Here is an 18,985-nt window from a genome sequence, read left to right on the forward strand (position 1 = left end):
AGGGAATTAATCAATTAAACGTAAAATATTATGACATTTTCTATTAGGTTTTGATTGGATTTTGCCCTTTAACATGACAAATGCTGCCTCAACGTCAAATTATATATATTCTTTAATATATAGGCTATTTATTTTACATATTAAGATAGCCTTTCTTGTAATTTCATGACAAATATGCGAATACAGATCTCACATAAAATATATATATATTTTGCAGAGCAAGCAGCAAAAATGTAGACACAATCTAGCAATATAATTAGGCTTAGTTTTATATTAATTTAATTGGAAATAAACACCATAAGGCCAATTTAAGTAGTACTCCAGTCATTTTATGCTCGTTTTATTTACTATGTTATTATTTCTCTGTTTTAATTAAATTAAATTTAATTTAATTTAATATTTGTGTCCGTACCTCCCTCATACAATCAGGGTATTAGTGTGATTAGAGTGGGATTATTACACTATTATACTGTGTTGTTTTTATGATATCACTGTGTCTGTTTAAGATTTCCCGCGTGTTTCTGGAATAGTACGTCAGCCTGGGATTAAGGGATGTGGGCTGGCCCTGTGATATCCAAGGCTATCCTCCAACTCTATTTCAATAGGACCTCAGCTGCGGTTGTCGGTGTGTCGTCGAGCACAGACGGAGCATTTCAGCGAGCTCTCACACAGTGAACGACTGAGCCGGACCTGTTTGTCGGAATAACAGTCTGTCTCCGGGCTGTGGACGCGACAGAGGAGGACAGATGTGGGATAAATCTGCGGGTATCAGAGCAGAAGAGAGGATGGATTCCTGAGGTTTTTCTCTATTTTTTTTTTTTTTTCCTTTTTCTCTCTCTCTCTCTCTCCGGAGCGCTCATTTCGTTTTGGGAGAGTGATGAATGAAACACACAAGAAGAAAACAAAATCCGACCTTGCCATGGATGCGAGAGCGCAGTGATGCTGTGAGTGAATAAAGTCAAATATAAATAGATATAAAGAAATAAAATCAGATAAGTTGTGCAGTAGTGATTGAGCCTTTTCCACCGGATCGGATGCGGCAGATGTTAGTTTGCTGAGCACAGGTTCACTGATCCTGAGGACCGAGCAGACCCTCTCTGCACCCCGTTGGAGGATGGTCCCCGGGGCCCCCAGCACCACCACCACCATGCTCCCCGCCTCCGAGGCTGCCAAGATCTACCAGACCAACTACGTGCGCAACTCCCGCGCCATCGGCGTCCTGTGGGCCATCTTCACCATCCTCTTCGCCATCGTCAACGTGGTGTGCTTCATCCAGCCGTACTGGATCGGAGACGGCGTGGACACCCCGCAGGCGGGCTACTTCGGTCTGTTCCACTACTGCATCGGGAACGGGCTGTCCCGGGACTTGACCTGTCAGGGCAGCTTCACCGAGTTCAGCGCCATCCCCTCCGGTGCGTTCAAGGCCGCCTCCTTCTTCATCGGCATGTCCATGGTGCTGGTGCTCACCTGCATCGGCTGCTTCGCGCTCTTCTTCTTCTGCAGCACCGGCACCGTGTACAAGATCTGCGGCTGGATGCAGCTGGCAGCAGGTAGGAGACAGTCTGACCGACTACAGGTGGAAGTTCATTAAAGTGTTCAGTGGCTGTCAAAGTGTTGGTCCAGGGGGGCTCAAACTGATCCAGATGTTCTCCTCCTTTATGAGGTCTATATATACTCACTTTAGACCAAATGATGTCCAGGAAATTGTCTGTTTAACACTAATTTCCTCACTCAGACTGTAAAAAATATCAAGTTTAGGATTAAAACATTTAAAAAATCTTATAAAATATCTAAAAATCCAGATGTTCTCCTCCCTTTTCATGGCCAATACTCATTTTAGCTCAAATAATGTCTCAGAAATTGTTTGTTTAACTCTCATATCCTCACTCAGACTGTAAAAAATATCAAGTTTAGGATTAAAACATTTTAAAAAATCATATAAAATACCTAAAAATCCAGATGTTCCCCTGCTTTTTCAGTTCAAAGATGAAAGTATGTATGAAATAAAGTACGAGACAACGATCTCTCCTGCTTTTCTAGATCATGACTCTGATAAAACTGTAAAGACTCGTCTGGAGATAACAACTGAGCAGTGGAAAAATGACATCTTCTTTGAGCTCTAATGAGATTACTCAGAGCTCAAATGATGAAGAGATTAATTCCACAATCGTGTAATTTACTGGAAATTGTTTTACCTTCATCTCTTCAAGCAGATTGTAAAAAAAAAAGATCAAGATGAGGAGAACAACTAAAAATCCAGATGTTCTCATCCTTTTTGAGGTTAATATACACGTTCTTTAGCTCAAATACTGTGTAGGAAATTGTTTGTTTAACTCTCATTTCCTCACTCAGACTGTAAAAACATGTCAAGTTTAGGATAAACACATAAAAAATTAGATGTTCCCTGCTTTTTCAGGTCAAGGGTGAGTGTCTATCCTGCTTTTTTAGATAATGGACTCTAAAATATACTCACATGAGCTCTAATGAGTAAGCGTTTAATTCCACAGTCATATAATTTACTCAAAATTACCTGTTTTATCCTCAATTCCCCACTCAAACTGTAAAACGTGATCAGGTTTCGGATGAGAACAACTGGACAGTCGAAATTCATCCTACTTTTTTTCAGGCTTGTTTGAGCTCTAGTGAGATTACCCGGAGGTCAAACGATGAAGAGATTCATCTCACAATCATATCAGTTGCTGGAAATAGTCTGTTTTACCTTTATCCTCTTGTAAAATAATGATCCAGTTTAGGTCGGAAACATCTGACCACAGCTTTTATTTAAGTATCCAGATGTTCTTCTTCTTTTTTGGGTCAAATACATACGTATTTATGAAAGTAAGGAATGAAAACTCCTGCTTTTTTAGATCATGGATTTAATATTATACACTCATTTGAAATCAAATGAGATTACTCAGAGCTCAAATGATTAAGGGTTTAATTTAACAATCATATAATTAACTGGAAATTGTCTGTGTTGCTCTCATTTCTCTGCCCAGACTGATCAAGTTTAGGAGGAAAACAAATGAACAGTCACAGTTTACATTTTGCAGATTTGTTTGAGCTCTAATGAGATTACTCAGAGCTCAAGTGATTAAGAGTTTAATTAAACAATCATGTAAGTTGCTGGAAATTGTCGGTTTTACTCTCTGTTCCCCACTCAAACTGTAAAAAAGTTATAATGTTCAGTCAAAAGGTACATGCATTTGATTTTCTGAGGATGACAACAACCAACCAGTGCTGGAAATGATTCGTTTTACCCCCATTTCCTTCATCAGATTGTCCAAAAAATGCTCATGTTTAGGTTGAAAACATCTGACCAGAGCTTTCATCTAAAAATCCAGATGTTCCTCAGCTTTACTCCAATAGTTTGAGCCCCATTTCCACAGATTTTATCCTGTGAAACCTCGTTTTATAGAGCATTTTTCTGTGGTTGCCAAAGCCCTGATAAAACATTATGTAACAGTCTGAAGTGTAGGTGGAGTGACAACAGCCTCGAGGGAGCGTAAGACCTCAAATTGAAACCGTGAAAAAGTACTCTGTGTGCTGACGCCTAAAGAGTTAAACAATGAGAAACATTTTTCTTTTTTTTTTACAACTGCAGAAATGGATTTTGCAGACAGTGGTGTGAACAAAAACATGAACAAAAATGTTCAAATATGCATTTTTTTTGTATGTTTTTCATCCAAAAGCTTTAATATTCATAGTTTCAATCACTTTGATGAGACTTATTTCAACATACATCCAGAATTTTGTATTATTTCAGCCAAAAAACTGTAATTAACTCAACTCTGTCAGTATAAAGTCTCATAGAAACAGGTAAGTCCTTCATGGTTTTTGTATTTTACGTTATACATTGTGCCTTTCAAGAGGAGGCTCTCTCTAACATCTTTAAACCCACCGCACACCTTAAATAAAAACACAAACACATGTAAAAGTTGGTAAAGACGGGAAAATCACAGTGGTAGGGACATGTACTTTGTGTTTCTTTCTGCCTTTAATTACTTTTTGTCAGATTTCCAGCCTCCTCTCCGAAGCAGACCGAATTTCCCTGCATGTGCACAGATCTTGATTCCCTTCCAAACTTATATATTTCAACTAACTGGTTCAGCTCAGCTTTATTTCTCAGCCAACTATTTCAGCACACAAGGGGAGCAGCAGTGAATGTCAAGATTAACAACTTTACTTTTTCGCTACATTTACATGTTTTTGGTAGCAACAGAACCGATGCTTTTTAAGGGTCTTAAAGGGTCTTTCTCAACAGAAAGTTTCATTGAAAAGGCCAGGAAAACAGACAAAGGGAGGAAATGAAAAACAAAACATGACACATGAGGACAAAACTTCAAAATAAAACAATAAATAACAAAAAGAAATACTCAAACTACGTTAGTGGTGAACCTCTTAACATGCTGTGATTAAAAAAGGACTGTTAATGGAAACAACCGTACAAGTATGTAAATGAAGGAGCTGTAATTAAAGCCAAGAACAAGATAATTTGATTTTATTTCTGTGAGGAAATTAATGGCATCACACCAATTTACACCCCTTCAGAGAAACATGACGAATAATGACTGATAAAAGAGGATTTTGTGCATAATTTAAGGTTCAAAATTCATATAAATCTAATTTTATGTGTATAAATAGTAGCACAGCATCGTACTCTGCATCTTCATGCTTGTTCTCAAATAGGAATTAAATGTCACAACCAATTAAGATCACATTTATAGAGAGTGGGCTTCTGTTATTGCCTACAGGAACACACAGCGGTTAAACATCCATTCTGGGTGAACATGTCCCAAGATTACACTGACCACAGACCGCAATCCAACAAACCATTGATTAGCTTTATAGGTCAGCAGAGCCATCGTCCAGCTGTAAGGCCTCATCTAAACACCATGTTCCCCCCAAAACACCCCTCTGTCTCAAAAGTATCCTGCGTATCAAACCCCAGCAGCTGTGAGTTGGATGATCTTGAAGAGAAGGCACTACGAGGAGCCTGATCACAGTCTAATGAGTGGCACAGCCTTGCAGTTTCAGCCTTTGCAGTTTTTTTTTTTTTTTGTCGCAGATCAAAGCTGCTTCTTATTCCTCAGAGTCACATGTTGGCTTTCCCCAGTTTTTTTTTCCCACCGTATCACGGGAGCAGATTTTCAGAAACTAGCACAGTTGACTCAGTCGTCTCTGGTGGTTTGTGTGAATAATTAGCAGCGGCGGAGAGTAACTGAGTACGTTTACTCGTGTGCAGTACTTGAACTTTTGAAGTGCTTCTGTATTTACATTTCCCACAGCTTTACTCATCTGCACTTCAGAGAGGAAATATTGTACTTTAAAGTCCACTTTTACTGCATTTATCTTGCAGATTTCACATGAAAACATATGATGAGGGCTATTGATTATTTTCCTCGTTTAGTCCATAATATCTCAGAAAACAATAAAAATGTTGATCACAATTTTAAAATTGACATATTGAAATTGTTTTATTGTCAAAAACACAGAAATATTTAGTTTAATATCATAGAACAGGACAAAGACAGACAGCAAATCTTTTATAACAATATCATGGGTCAGATGAGACGTTAGCTGCTCTTCCAAAGAGAGATTTCTCTGATTTTGCATCACACTCTTGATGCATATTTAAAAAGAGGATCAAAATCGATGGAGCAGAACCAGAGAGGTGTCTGTTTTATTCCACACATTCTTATCTTGTTAAAAACCTGGTGTCTACATTACCCACAATGCAGCTTGGTTTCAGACAGTTCAGTTAGATATCCAGCAAGATTGAATCCATCGTGACGTCATCCTTCAGTTTGTGGACTATTGCTTTGAAGAGTTTGGCATTATTGCCGTTGCCATCTTGTTTTTTTGGACATGCTGCGGTAGCGACCTGTCAATCAGAAGTTGGGCGTCTATTTTACTCAAAATGGGACCTTTATTTACAAACTGAGCATCATGCTGAGTTAAAGATGACTTTAAACTAGAGATTGAGACCAAAAACTCATTAGTAAACTGTTTAGTGAGGTAATAAATCAAGTGTGAAGTAGGGTCATTTTCTCATAAGCTTACATACTATCTGGCTTCTTTTTGAAACCAGTGGAGTCGCCCCTGCTGGCCATTAGAAAGAACACAGATTTGGGGTACTTGCATCGGATTCACTTTTCAGACCTGGAAGCTCTGTCCGTATTTTATAGTCAATGAGATTCAGGTGTGTTATGCTAGTAGTGGCTAATGTAGCCTCAAACTGCTAGCCACAAAAGGCTTTGTACCATTTTTTCACGTATGCTTGGACTCCTCAAGTTCTGTTAACACACTGTGATGTATAAAATCAGAGTTATCCTGTGAGTACTTGTTTAAGGCCATTATCAAATATATCACAGAAAGCAAAGAGTCCCAAAATAATATTTTTGTTGCATAAATTACCTCACAACCCCTCAGATTTATCTTGTGGCCCGACGCCAAGGTCAACAAACTAGGTTACTGAACTGTACATGCACTGATTCATCAGGATTAGCAGTCTAATATCAGAATCTATAAAAATGTATCAGCCAAAGGTCACATTTTCTTTTTGCAAAACAAAACAAGCACTTTCACTTTGATGCTTTTTAGTTCATCTTGCTGCTCACAGTTCGCAGCACCTCTTTAGCTCGCAGCCTCTTTCAGTGTCACTCGGTCCATCTCGTCTCACCTCTCCTCGTCCGTCTCGTTCACTCAGAAATGTCAGCCTCTGCGAAATCTGCCATTAAAAGATTTTATAGGCAATATCGAGGTGCTCTCAGTCTCTAAGCCCACCGTGATTGTGGAAAAATCCTCCCAGTCAGATGTCATTTCAGGTGGTCTGGGGCCGCTGCGATGTGCTATCAAAGGCAGCACACGCAGCCCTCCTCTCCAGCGATGGGACGTCCTGAATGTTTGATGAGCACTTCTGGTAGATGAAGACATTTCAGAAAAGCAGCTACCAGTAATGATGATCGCTCTAACTATGTTTCTGTTTTCTTTTTCTCTTTTTTGATGGTCTGTTTTATGGTTTTAAACAAGTGTTTTGCATTATTTTGCAGAGGATTTGGCAGGGGAACATCAGACAGAACTGGCATCCTGCCCAAACAGAGAACCAACTTTTATGTCTTTTCTCTTCACTTTTCTGCCTGAACACAAGAAAATCACTCGACAAACTTTTGGCAAAAGTCACCTCTGCTACTACAATAAGATATAAGACGACACAACTTAGATATTTTAGTTTTAATGGTCCATTTGTTTGTTGGTTTGTTGGTTTGTCAGCAGGATTACACAAAAAACTACTGAACGAATTTCCACGAAACTTGGATGCAGGATGTGTCTCAGTCCAGAATAGACCCTATTAACTTGGTGTGAATCTGAAGCTGGTGTGATTTTTCTCACTTTGTTGACTTGTTAATTTGTCAGGGAGTAATGCATGGATCTTGATTAAAAAAAAACAGGCGTATATAGGTGGCTGGTATTTATGAGGGAGAACAATTTAATGTAGAAAGGGGGATCGTTGGGCCTTGTGGGTGGAGGTATGCGCTCTACTTCTAGTTTATTGATGTTTTTTGATCAGTAACAAGACGTCATCTTCCTTCCCCTTGTTTATTGATGCCAAAGTTAAGAAAAACTTTTTGTTTTATTTACAAATTGTGTTTTATTTCTCCAGTTGAGTTTGAGAGATGTGCTAAAATTGGCCCAACGCACCAGAGATTTTTTTTTTGGTTTTTCCTTCCTATCTGTAATTTTCAGATGAATCAAACAGCCCTGCAAAAAGGCAATCTCATGATGATACACACAAAATGGATTTTTCACAACCTAACGACCTATAAGGTCATTAATGGCTGATTATTTATACATAAAGCCATAATAAGTGATATATTTGCCATTAACGAATCCATTAGTCACAACTTATAAACCCTGTTAAAAGCATTCCTGACTACAGAGTGTCAGCAATGATGGAAACAGGTGAGGTGCTCAGTGTGGAGCAGCAGGCAGAGAGGCTCAGACGTGAGGCTGCACGTTGGCGCTCAATAACCTGGATGGCCTCCAGAGCGCTGATGGCCATCTGGATCTCACACGCAGACACACACATGAAGATTGCCGTGGCATGAACAGCTGTCCTTTTTTCTGTGGCTGTAAATCCATAGAAATCCATAGAATCAGAGGTGGCTTTACTCAAAGTGCTGTTGAAGCGTTTCCAACTCGCGGTCCATTTCCTGGTTGTCTGACCAGCAGCTCCCCGTGCAGTAAGTGGCTTCCCTCGTGGTGCTCTCTGCCTACTAAGTGGTCTGGCATTCGGGGCCAAAAATAAAAGGGTCCATTTGGTAGCTGGAGGTTTATTGATCCAAAATGTTGCTCTGCAGAAAATCAGGAAACTGGGGACATCTGCATGTACTGTAGCTCAGAACAGAACAGCACCGGTTTGCCGTATGTTTGATGCATGATAACACAATTTGATAAAGCGCCCGACTGATATGATTATATGACTGCGCGGTGCGTTGTGCGGTATTCAATTTTACACCTCTTCAGAAAGATGTCAAGTGGAACTGGGGCGTGCTGCTTATCACTGTCACATTGTGTTTTGGAGAGGAAACACAGAGACACTATCACACTGCGTCTGCGAGATAATGAGAACTGATCCAGGGAATATTTGAAAGCTGAAATCCTCATATTGAGATACTGCTCGAGTTATTTCTGTCCATATAGTAATTCAATCAGCTGTCATGTTTAGTCCTTAACATAGGACACAATATGTTCAACATTCCCTCCTGACAGCAGACAGAAAGAACATTGACCCACCATTGTAACTCAAATGCTTTTGCAGTGCAGCATCCACATGGCAAGAAGCTACGTTTTTTATTTTTTGATAAAGGTAAAATGTGTGATAACACAGCATCATGATGAAGTACTGTACAGCAGCAGAGATGTCCTGGCCTGCAAATCTTGTTCTCAAGATCTAAGAAAACATGTTTGTTTGGTACAGACCCCAACAAATGACAAAGGTGTTGCAAACATTTGTAATCCCCACTAATCATAAACCATATCGCAATCGTTGTATTTGCCAAAATAAACGCAAAATGATTTTTCTTTTTTTTTTTTTACCATATCATGCAACCCTCTTCACTGTGTGCACTTTACATGCAAGCCATGATTTCCATTTCTCCAAAGTGGAGCAAGTCTAACTATCAAATCACAGCGGGGGTTGGGGACGTTCATCATGGTGTGGAAACTGTGTCCTCCTTGCAATTTATCTAAACTGTGAAATTAATTTAAAAAAGAGCTCTCTTGTGCAAGTTATAATATTGAACATACATTCATCATCACATATACATGTGCATTCAATACATGTGGGATCCTTTTCACATGTGAAGAGTTTCCATCTACATGTGCCTTACAACTTAAACTGTAGTTTTGTTTTCATGTATAATTTCCAAGTAAATGTCAGTTGCACCATGTAATAGTGACATAATGGCACTATCTGCGTTTAGATTCTCTATAAACGTTGTTTGCATCGTGCAATTTTGTCTGCCACCCAGCACGAAATCTCCCGGGAAAATGAAAGCTGACTGGCGAGCCAGCCAGGCCAGCAGCCTGGCACCATTTCTATCTGTTTTCGCGTCTCGTTATCGACTAAATGAATGAATAAACTCCAGTTCTGTCCTGTGTTGTTGGTAGTTGTGACTCTAAGGAAAACAGAAACGATTCAGTTGTCTTCGCGCCAGCATTGAAATGCTAGTGGGTGGGAAAGTTGTCTGTTTCTACGACAAGTACATTTTACATTGTTATATACTTGAATATGGAATCCATATACGTAAGTGCAAAAGCTGAGTCTCAAAGTCCATTGATGAGCATGGAAACAGTTGAGAAAACAATCAATATAAAGAAGAAGTCTTTAAAGTGCTTAGAAAACTCCATGGGCAGCTTCACCTGCTGACAAAGATCATGTGAAGTGGTCAAAAGCTCCAGAACAGCTATTAAATGGACCTCCTTATCACTTACATTTGATATGTGAGATATCTGATTATCACATGTGCTTATATCATGCCAGTTTTACACCTATTAAACATCTCTTCACATGTGAAATTAAAATCTGCCGAATAAACCTCTGAAATCACTCATCTGCTAAAAATTCTGTGCTTACCCTTGTGAAAATAGACATTAAATAAATACTTTAAGACTTGAATCTGCTGGCAATAATTGGCTGTTGATCACAGCATCTTTAATTTAAGGGAAAAAAAGCCCACGTCAGTGTGAGCTGTGAGAACATTTTCAGTGTGGTTGGTCTGGATTTAAAGCAGAGCAGCTAATGACATCAGCTCGGTCTTTATCCTCTCACACATATAATGAAGGACCGGAAGAGTCTGAGAGGCTTTACAGTGATGTAACATGACCACACATGAGACTAAGACGCGAACGTGAACACACAGAGGAAGCTATTAGCTGAAAAAAAGAAAAAAAAATCTAAGTGATGTCTTCACCTGGTGGTTTTTAGATGAAACCCTCTGCCCTCTTTTCCTTTATCCTCCATCTAAAGTGCTCAGCTGGTTCACCCCCCCCGGCTGCCTGCCTTCTGGAAAGTAAAAACATTTCTTCTTTCACGCTCAGACAGGGTTCAGCAGACAAAAAAAAAAAAAAAACGCTACAGAAGCAGAAACAAAAAGAGAGATGGAGACGCATTCAGAGTGAATCAGCCGAATTAAAAGGCAGCCAAGTCAGCTGAAGCTCACGGATCTAAACTACAGTCTGAGGATTAAGAAAGTGGATCACCTCCTTTGGCTGATGAGGCTTTTAAAGGGACAGTTAACGATCTGTGACCTCAATCAGTTCACTTGTAGGAACTGACACTTTTATAGCCTCGATGACCTCCTTTGACAGCTGCGTTTCAGAGAAAACAGCCACGATGATGCAATAGAAACATTTAGGAAAGCAACGACTGGGAGAAAGTTAATAACATCATCATCATCATAATATCATCATTGGTTTCTTGAGAATAAAACTTTTTAATCTTTGGTGATAAAATAACTTGTAAAGCTGGTCCTCATTACGTCCTCTCATTTAATAGCAATCCAATATTTTCATTACTTTGCCTGCCCAACAATTCTCCATTTTAGTACTTTCCTGACAACTTTGTCCAAAAGTGACCTGGAGGAGATTCAACTTCCATGTACTATATGTTTAAGGGCAGACCTGCTCTACCACCTGACTACACCTGCCACTATAAGCTCTATAGGTGTTCTGGAGCTTTGGATACAACGCAGTTAATTGTTGCATTACATACACCTTACAATATGTCTGAGTGTGTCAGCCCCTCCACTGATGAGTTATGGTTGCTCTGTGCTTTGGGATAAGAAAAACAAATCTCCCTTTTGCCCCTTTAAACATAGACATAAAAAAATATAGACTTCATGATATCAAGTGCACAAAACTCCACAAAAAAAAAGGTTGAAATGTGTCCTTTAAAGTCTGCCACCCAGATGATCAGCGATCTCCTTAATAGAGCTGTCAGCCAGAGAATAAATCTAAACACGGCGTTGGTGAGGCGACGTAAAGGTGTCACAGAGGACGAGGTGTTTTATGGGGTGTGTGGTCTGGTGAAGAGGTGAGATTGAACATCGTGTCCAAGATGCTGAAATCACAGCCAGACTTGAGATCATCATATCTGCCTGTCAGCTGCTCACAAATCTGCTGCACCCAGGGGAGGAAGCTGACATTAATGTGCACTAACAATTTCATAGGTAACAGTGTAGTCAGTGCGACGAGCTGTTGCAGCAGTTTGGCCTCTCTGACAAGGATTACGAGGTCTCTTATGGTTTAGCTGCAGTGCTGACATGGGCGACATGTGACCTTGATCTAAAATAAATACAATGAAGTAAATGACGACAAGCCATACTAGTTTTCTTAGATACATGGGTACTTAGAGCTAAACCCTAACGTCAACAGGCTAACATCATAAAATGATCGTGCAAACAGGTTGGCATTTAGCAGTGTAAACTTAACCACGCTTACCATCTTAGTTTAGCATGTTAGCATCCTAACATTTGCAGGTGGATGAAACACAAAATATTGAATTTGTGGCTTAAGCTAGTGTTGAAAGGTATTAAACAAGAATATGAGAGTGTACCATGCTAGCCTTCTACTACAGCAGAGCTTTGAGCTAAAAGCTAACATCAACATGCTTAAAATGACTATGCTAACATGCCGGTATTTGGAAGGTGTAAAGGCCTTTGCATCCACTGAGCTCATGCTAGTGACTCTGTGAGGCTTAATAGTGGTGCTTTGAGCGAAATGCTATGCTGACATTTTTTGCTGGTATAATGTCACATTAATGTCTGCATAAAGTTTAATGGCAATCCGTCCAATAATTTTTTAGATATCTTAGCCTGAAAAAAACAGGTAGATAATAATCACAAGAACGCATAAAAAACATGATAAATACACACTTAATGAGAATAAAATTCAAGTAAAAAGAGAAACAATTATTGTGAAGGTCACAATACATCGAGCCACTCACTCACTGCAGCTTGTTGATGAATAAGATGTCATTCTGAGGCGATGATGAGGTTGTCTATAAAAATTAGCCGAAGCGTGATGGACAGACGGGGCTGCAGCGGCGGCTGGAGCCAATTCAAGGTAAAGCAAGAGTGGTGTGTCTGATTGGGGAATGGCAAGGTATTTAGAGCCTTAAGTGTGACTGACAGTTTTGATTGCAGAGTAGTTAGGACGTGGAATGAGCAGAGAGATGGAGATTATGTGAGACGGAGAGAAGTAGAAGAGACTGTCAGGGCTGCCAACCAGATGAAAATGACATCCAGAGTCAACGTTCTCCAGAAGGCTCTGGGACTGTAATTATCCTCCACGAGATGGATGCTCCTCTGTGCAGGTTTAACAAGAGAGAAGTGAACAGCGGTGATAGGGGTGTTTATTGACATGGGGCGAATTTGCATGCACAAACAAAACATAATAGCTCCAAGGCCACTTTAAGCACGAGAACACTGAGTGGTGTTGTTTGACTCATATGGGGGAGCTACCTTCAGCGAGGAGGTTATTCTCTTGGTATTGTTTGTTTGTCTGTCAGCACGATATCTCAAGGATGTTTTTACAAATTTAACTGAATGATAATAATTCATAACCATAACAATGGATGAAATTACTGTGTAACGTGAAAGATGTGGCTGGTAGTAACAAATAATCACCCAACTCTACAATTCCCCTCAGCTTTACAGAGCCTTTTTTAGCAGTTTTTAGCTTATTGTTTTGGTTTTACAATCAGCTAAAGACAATTCTAAGGAATCGGTGGAAAATAAAACAGAGCTAAAAGGAGAGTTAATATTGGACTAACATTCGTAAAGTGGCCAGAAACACCACAGTAAATGAATGCTGATGCTGTAACAGTGTTTTTCATTTGGTTGCCTGTTGCTACAACATCCGGGAGAGAGTCAGAGAGTGAGGAGGCAAGTCAAGGAACGAGACTAAATGTAACGTAAGTGAATATTTGTGGCATTCAGGTCAACTGTCACCGAATTCAGCACTCACCAGAGACTCCAGTTCTCTCTTTTCTTTCCCCCTCTCCTCTCTGTGACGTTACATTCGTGAAGTAAAGTACATTTCTCTCCAGCTCTAGTCAACATTACAGTAAATTACAACCTCCGTGGATCACTGCTGCAGTCAGGTTGATAAACAGGAGTGAAGACAAGTCCACTCTTTAAACCATAAAGTTTAAAAGTAATCGTTCAGCTCTCCTCCTGTCGGTAAACGGCTCCGGATAAGAGCAGAATCTGATGTGATTTGGGTGTTTATTCCTCCAGAAGGTCTGGCTCTGCACCTTTAAACCATGAGATATACAGTTTCTTATTTGTTTTCAGTTTCTCTCTCTGGTTTAAGACTGCATCAGTATACGACATTTTCAAACACATTTTCTGACATTTAGATTTTTTGTCAAACTTTTTTTTCCCTCATTCGTCGTAGACATTTCGTCTAAACTTCATCAAAGTTTGTAGATTCAATGATCCTTGGGAAAAGTTATTCATTTTTTATCTTTTTCCTGTAATTGGCTGTCAATTTTCTGTAGTCTAGTCTGACAGAAACTGCCATAACTCTTGAAGAAATACTGCAACTTTAGGCACCAGTGCTCAGATTCACTCACATTAAACGCACAGATTCACACTTAAATTTAACCGACGTTCGTGCTTCAACATTTGAATAAATCTTGACAGTCATATTTGAGAAGCTTGGCACGATTCATTCTTGTACAAAGGGTCATCCACGTCCATCTCACGGTCTATTCTGATGCACATCCAGATTAAAAACTTGCAAACACTCTCTCTTATGAGAATAATATGGCTTTTGTGGACGTATGCGCTCTCTAAATGCTTTTCCATTTGTCTTGAATGCCCTATTTAACACTAAATCGCAGTCTTATTGCACAGTTCTGGACAGCTGCTTTATGGGAACAAACATCAGAGACCTCGCAGGCTCCATTACCTCGTGATTAAACCGGCCACGAGGAGACTCTGCTCTAACGTTCATGATGTTACAGGATTGCTGAGTGAAATTCCTCAGCGTCGGCATTATTAAAGCTGTCAGAGTTGAGCGTCTAATTACACCCACAATTCGCTCGCGTGAAGCTACACACTTCCTCAAGAGCGATGTTTCTGTCTGTGAGGCAACCTAGAGCCATGATTTCTGCCAGAAGGAGGCTTCATACATGTTTCATGAGATCTGCCTGGTTTTCTTATGTTTTTTTTTTGCTGAGGCCAGAGAAAGAAACTGTGCCGCTTTGGAGGTCCGTTGGCATTTTCCAAAGCTGTGTTGCACTTTAAATTGGTGGGATGATGATGGGATGGTGTCCAGTTGCCAGACAGGTAGAGAGACAGCATTGAAGCTGATGTGGAGATAACGAGGTCTTTCCAGGAGTCTCTGCAGTATGAGGATGAGCTGAAGTTATAGGGCTTAATAACCCTCCTAATAAGGTGCTAGTTACGGAGCAGCAGGAGAGCTAACAGCAAGGGATTTGGACGGAAATGAGAGCGCTGAATGGCATCAGGAGAGGAAGAGGAGTGATTGGCAACTCTGAGTTTGACATCTCCGGTGCATTGCTGAACTGTGTGGAGCGACAGCGCCTGTGTCTATGAACGACGAGAAGAGATTTATTCATCTGAGTGTGTTTCAGACCGGCTGAGTGGGAGTATCACTGACGCGAGCAGCAGCCGTCGATGTTGTGTTATTTTTCTCTCTGCAAAAAAAGAAAATGTTCCCAATCTGCTGTTGTATTATCCTATTGTATTATGTGTCCCTGAGGGAGCGTCACTAAATAGCCTGCTCCCCACTGCACGAGGGATCAGTGACAAATCCCCCAGCAGGGGAAAGTGATAATCTCAAGGAGCATAAGCTCGTCCCAGAGGAGAACAAAATACTCTACTGTTTTTCCCGCTGACTCTTAAGTCTTACGGGAAACTCCAGAATAACACAAACTAACTTATTTGTCAGAGTTGTGGCTATCAGTCTGTTCAAGGCTATCATAATGGTGGATTCAATTTTCTCACTTGTCGGGGAATAATTCACATTTATCCTCGAATTTGAATCATCGCCTGTTGATAAACACTCACTGCATCTGTTTTATTAGGACATATTTAAAAAGTCGTTTTGATTGACTTTAAATTTGGTGTTTTTTTTAAAAAATCCATCCATCCCGTCATCCAGACAGTTTTGGACCAATTCCACTCAATCAATCACAGCTGGACTCAGACCTGATTGATTCCTCTTATTAAGTAATTGCTGCAAACCTTCCAGTCAGACCAGTTTGCATAATGTGAACAGGAAAGCCTCCATTATTCATGGTCCTTTCACAAGATGTTTTTTTTTTTTTTAAATGCAAAGTGTGGTGCATTTAATGTCTGGCTTGTTGACTTCTATGAATTAATGCAGCTCTGTTTGTAAATTTCAAAGAGCACTGAAACGTTTAAATATGTGTTTTACCATTATTCTTCTTGGTTAAACTTGGGTCTCAGTGCCGGTTCATTTCATCAGATGGACCATTTCACACCCACATTGTTTTGAAATGTCTAAATATCCAAAGAAGTCTGGTAAAAAATGCGTTTCAGATCATTTTTCTCCAGCTTTACTACGAACAAATCCTACTGTCTTCTGCAGATCGACGAAAGGTTCAGCACCTCTGCTGGTAGAGACTGTCATCATGTCAAGCCCGGCACTTAAGTCTTCCATGCTTCATTAAGGTTTGATTATCCCGTCTCCCCAGGAGTAATGTAATTAGTTTAAACAGGATGGTGGAACAGGGGTGGAGCAGAGAGGCTGATGATAGCCAGGCCCTGATACCCTGGCACGCTTGGTACCCCTGGTACCGATCATCCCTGCGAGCTTAGAGGCCGAAGGTTTTTAAGAGGATTCATTATTCCATTGACCTCAGACGACCGAAAACTTCTCCAGAAGTTTCCCATCAGAGCTAACAAAAAAACAACAAGACGGAGCCTTGCTGTGATGGGATGCGACAGCTTGAATGTCAGAAACGAGACCCCGAACCAGCAGTTTGCCAATTTGACTGTCGAATGACTTTGTTGCTTCTTGATCCCTTCGGGCTTTTCAATCTCAGCCCACAATTGAGATGTTCTGGACATGAAAGCCAGTTCTAACAACCTTGCAGATTAAACGCTTGCCGCTGTTGTTGTCATTGTTTCTCTGCGACGGTCGCTTGGGTCACTGTAATGTGAATTATGAATGCAAACACGACTGCTTGTTTGTGAATAAATCATTACACTCTAAGACACTGAGCGGAGGCCTCTCGGTCTCTCTTGTGCTGCCGCTTTGTTTCAGAAATTCAGTCACGTATCATCGTACAAAGGAAATATCCTCATTTAATCCACAGATAGCAACAGTAACTACTCTGATTCTCATCTGCGGCTCAAGAATGCAAATCAATCTGTAGCTTTTCTTTTCACAAACCTGCAAAATGAAGCAAAAAAAACATCAAACTAACAACATCTCCCCATCCTCTCCCGACCCTGCCAGCTCTCCCTCCTCCTCCTCAATCTGTTTGTATATCTGCTCGGTCCAGAGCGAGCCCCCTCTCCCTCCCCAGCTTCATCATAACGAGATGAAGCGAGTTGAATTCCTCTTAATTAGGACCTGAGTGCACAGAGAGAGAGACTAACGTCACACAATTAATCTCAGCCCAAGGGCAACAAGAGGGTAGTGTTTTTTGGGCAAAAATAAATGGGGAGATGTGGTTTTATTATTATTATTATTATTATTAAGAAGACATTATGCTTGTATGAACATGTTGACTGTGCTGGGGAAAGACAATGAGGACACCATATTAAGAAGTGCAACAAGAGCTAACTATTGGGAAGCTTTCACAGAAATACATGTTTTTCTCTTTATCAAGACCTGCAGTCATTGTGCAAATAACTTTAAAATGATGCTGCTGCTGGTTGGAAACAGTCACCTAAACTTTTCAGCTTTGCCCCTTTGTAGCGTTTAGACAGCATGACCAACAAGGCTAACGCTAACAGCCTAGCTACTGTCCAAAGCGAAATTACAAATACAAATTTGAGCTAAAAATCCAAATCTCAGCGGAGATTAAAATACCTGGTTGCGTTAGGATGTTTAAAACTGTGATTTTTTTTGGCCCTTTGGTGTCAGTAGAACAAGTTAAAAACACAACATTGACATTAGACAATTAGTTGCCTAATTACACATCCGTCAGACAAGAATCAGCATTCATTTTGAGTCATGTTCCTGGACACCTGATACATCTAAGTCCAATATTCAGTCTACTTTTAGATCTGTTTTCGGTCTCCACCAGCTTCTGAGGGAAATATCTGATTTGTTTTTGTGGCTTAACACTCCATTTTGTTCCCCAGCTAGTCGCTAACCTTGTCTGTCTGTTGTTTGGTGCTGGGCAGGTATTATATGTTGGGTTTATGAAAGGTTTTTTTTTATTTAGCTAAAAACAGACACTGATTAGAGCAGTGAGAGTGAGCCAACATGGAAAAACAATGAGATGCTGAAGTGCTTTACAGAGCCGTGTCAGGTGTATGTCATCTCTTTGAGCGAGTCTTCTCACAAAACATTTAATCATTAGATCCATTGTTAAGATAAACGTGAAAAGGAACTGGAGGACGAGGAAATAATGATGGCTTTAAACTGAAAGCTTAAAAATGCAACACTGCTGTTGTTTTCGAATTAAATATTAGTGAATCTCTTCATTTAAACGTACAAGTTTTCTCAATTTGAGGGTAAAAACCCTCAAAGTAATCCAGTTAATCCATCAAACTAGAGATGGTTATATTCCTTTTTGAAATTATTCACATTTTTTGTTCTCTGCATTTTAATTCACCAGCATGTCTGTGGGCTGGTTTCGGCTATTTCTGTGTTGGCAGGAAAAGTACTTTGCAAAACTCCCTGATTCACAATTTGAAAGCTGAGAGGAGATGCGTGGCATTTCTAAGATGGAAGCTTTTTAGTCTGTCACCATCTGAAAACAGATAATCCACAGAAGTTTGGAAACTGTTTGAATATTAATATCTGGGACGTGCTGTGAAGAAATATTTGCACCAAGGAATTGTCAGCCTTCTTCTAAAGACATTATAGAGAGGAAACATGCCACTTAAAGCATTTCGAACATGGATCTAACAATCGTGTGCTTTATCACGGCAGAACCGGGAAAGATATCAGCCAATCGCGTTGTTGCACTGATGGGACCTTCACGACAGTTTCAACTGACTTGCTTCAGCTGCAAACGGACTACTAATAAACACAAAAGAGGAGGATTAACAAGAAAGGCGTGTTGGTTCAAACACAAGACATTAAACTCGTATTTGTTCAAGAGCTCTTGTCGAGCTGACGGCGTCACGCATAGATAAATATACGTAGACGCCGCATTGATTGTGTCGGCCCGTTTAGCGCGTCCGCCATATTGGATGTGGCAAGTCTGCCCTGTAAACAAATACAAGTAGAAGTGGAAATTGTGGGT

The 18,985-nt window shown here is 40.2% G+C and overlaps 1 protein-coding gene across 1 annotated transcript in view; it reads left to right on the forward strand.

The window, feature by feature from the left end:
* The first annotated feature begins 1,114 nt into the window (after positions 1-1,114).
* The window catches only part of lhfpl3 (LHFPL tetraspan subfamily member 3), a 37,395-nt gene continuing 19,524 nt past the window's right edge, over positions 1,115-18,985 (forward strand). Inside the window, exon 1 of the mRNA XM_073480418.1 lies at positions 1,115-1,550. Coding sequence (XP_073336519.1) covers positions 1,115-1,550 — 436 coding nt within the window. The remainder of the gene's footprint in view (positions 1,551-18,985) is intronic.

This window comes from Pagrus major, chromosome 14 (assembly GCF_040436345.1).
Source record: "Pagrus major chromosome 14, Pma_NU_1.0".
Classification (NCBI taxonomy): Eukaryota; Metazoa; Chordata; class Actinopteri; order Spariformes; family Sparidae; genus Pagrus; species Pagrus major.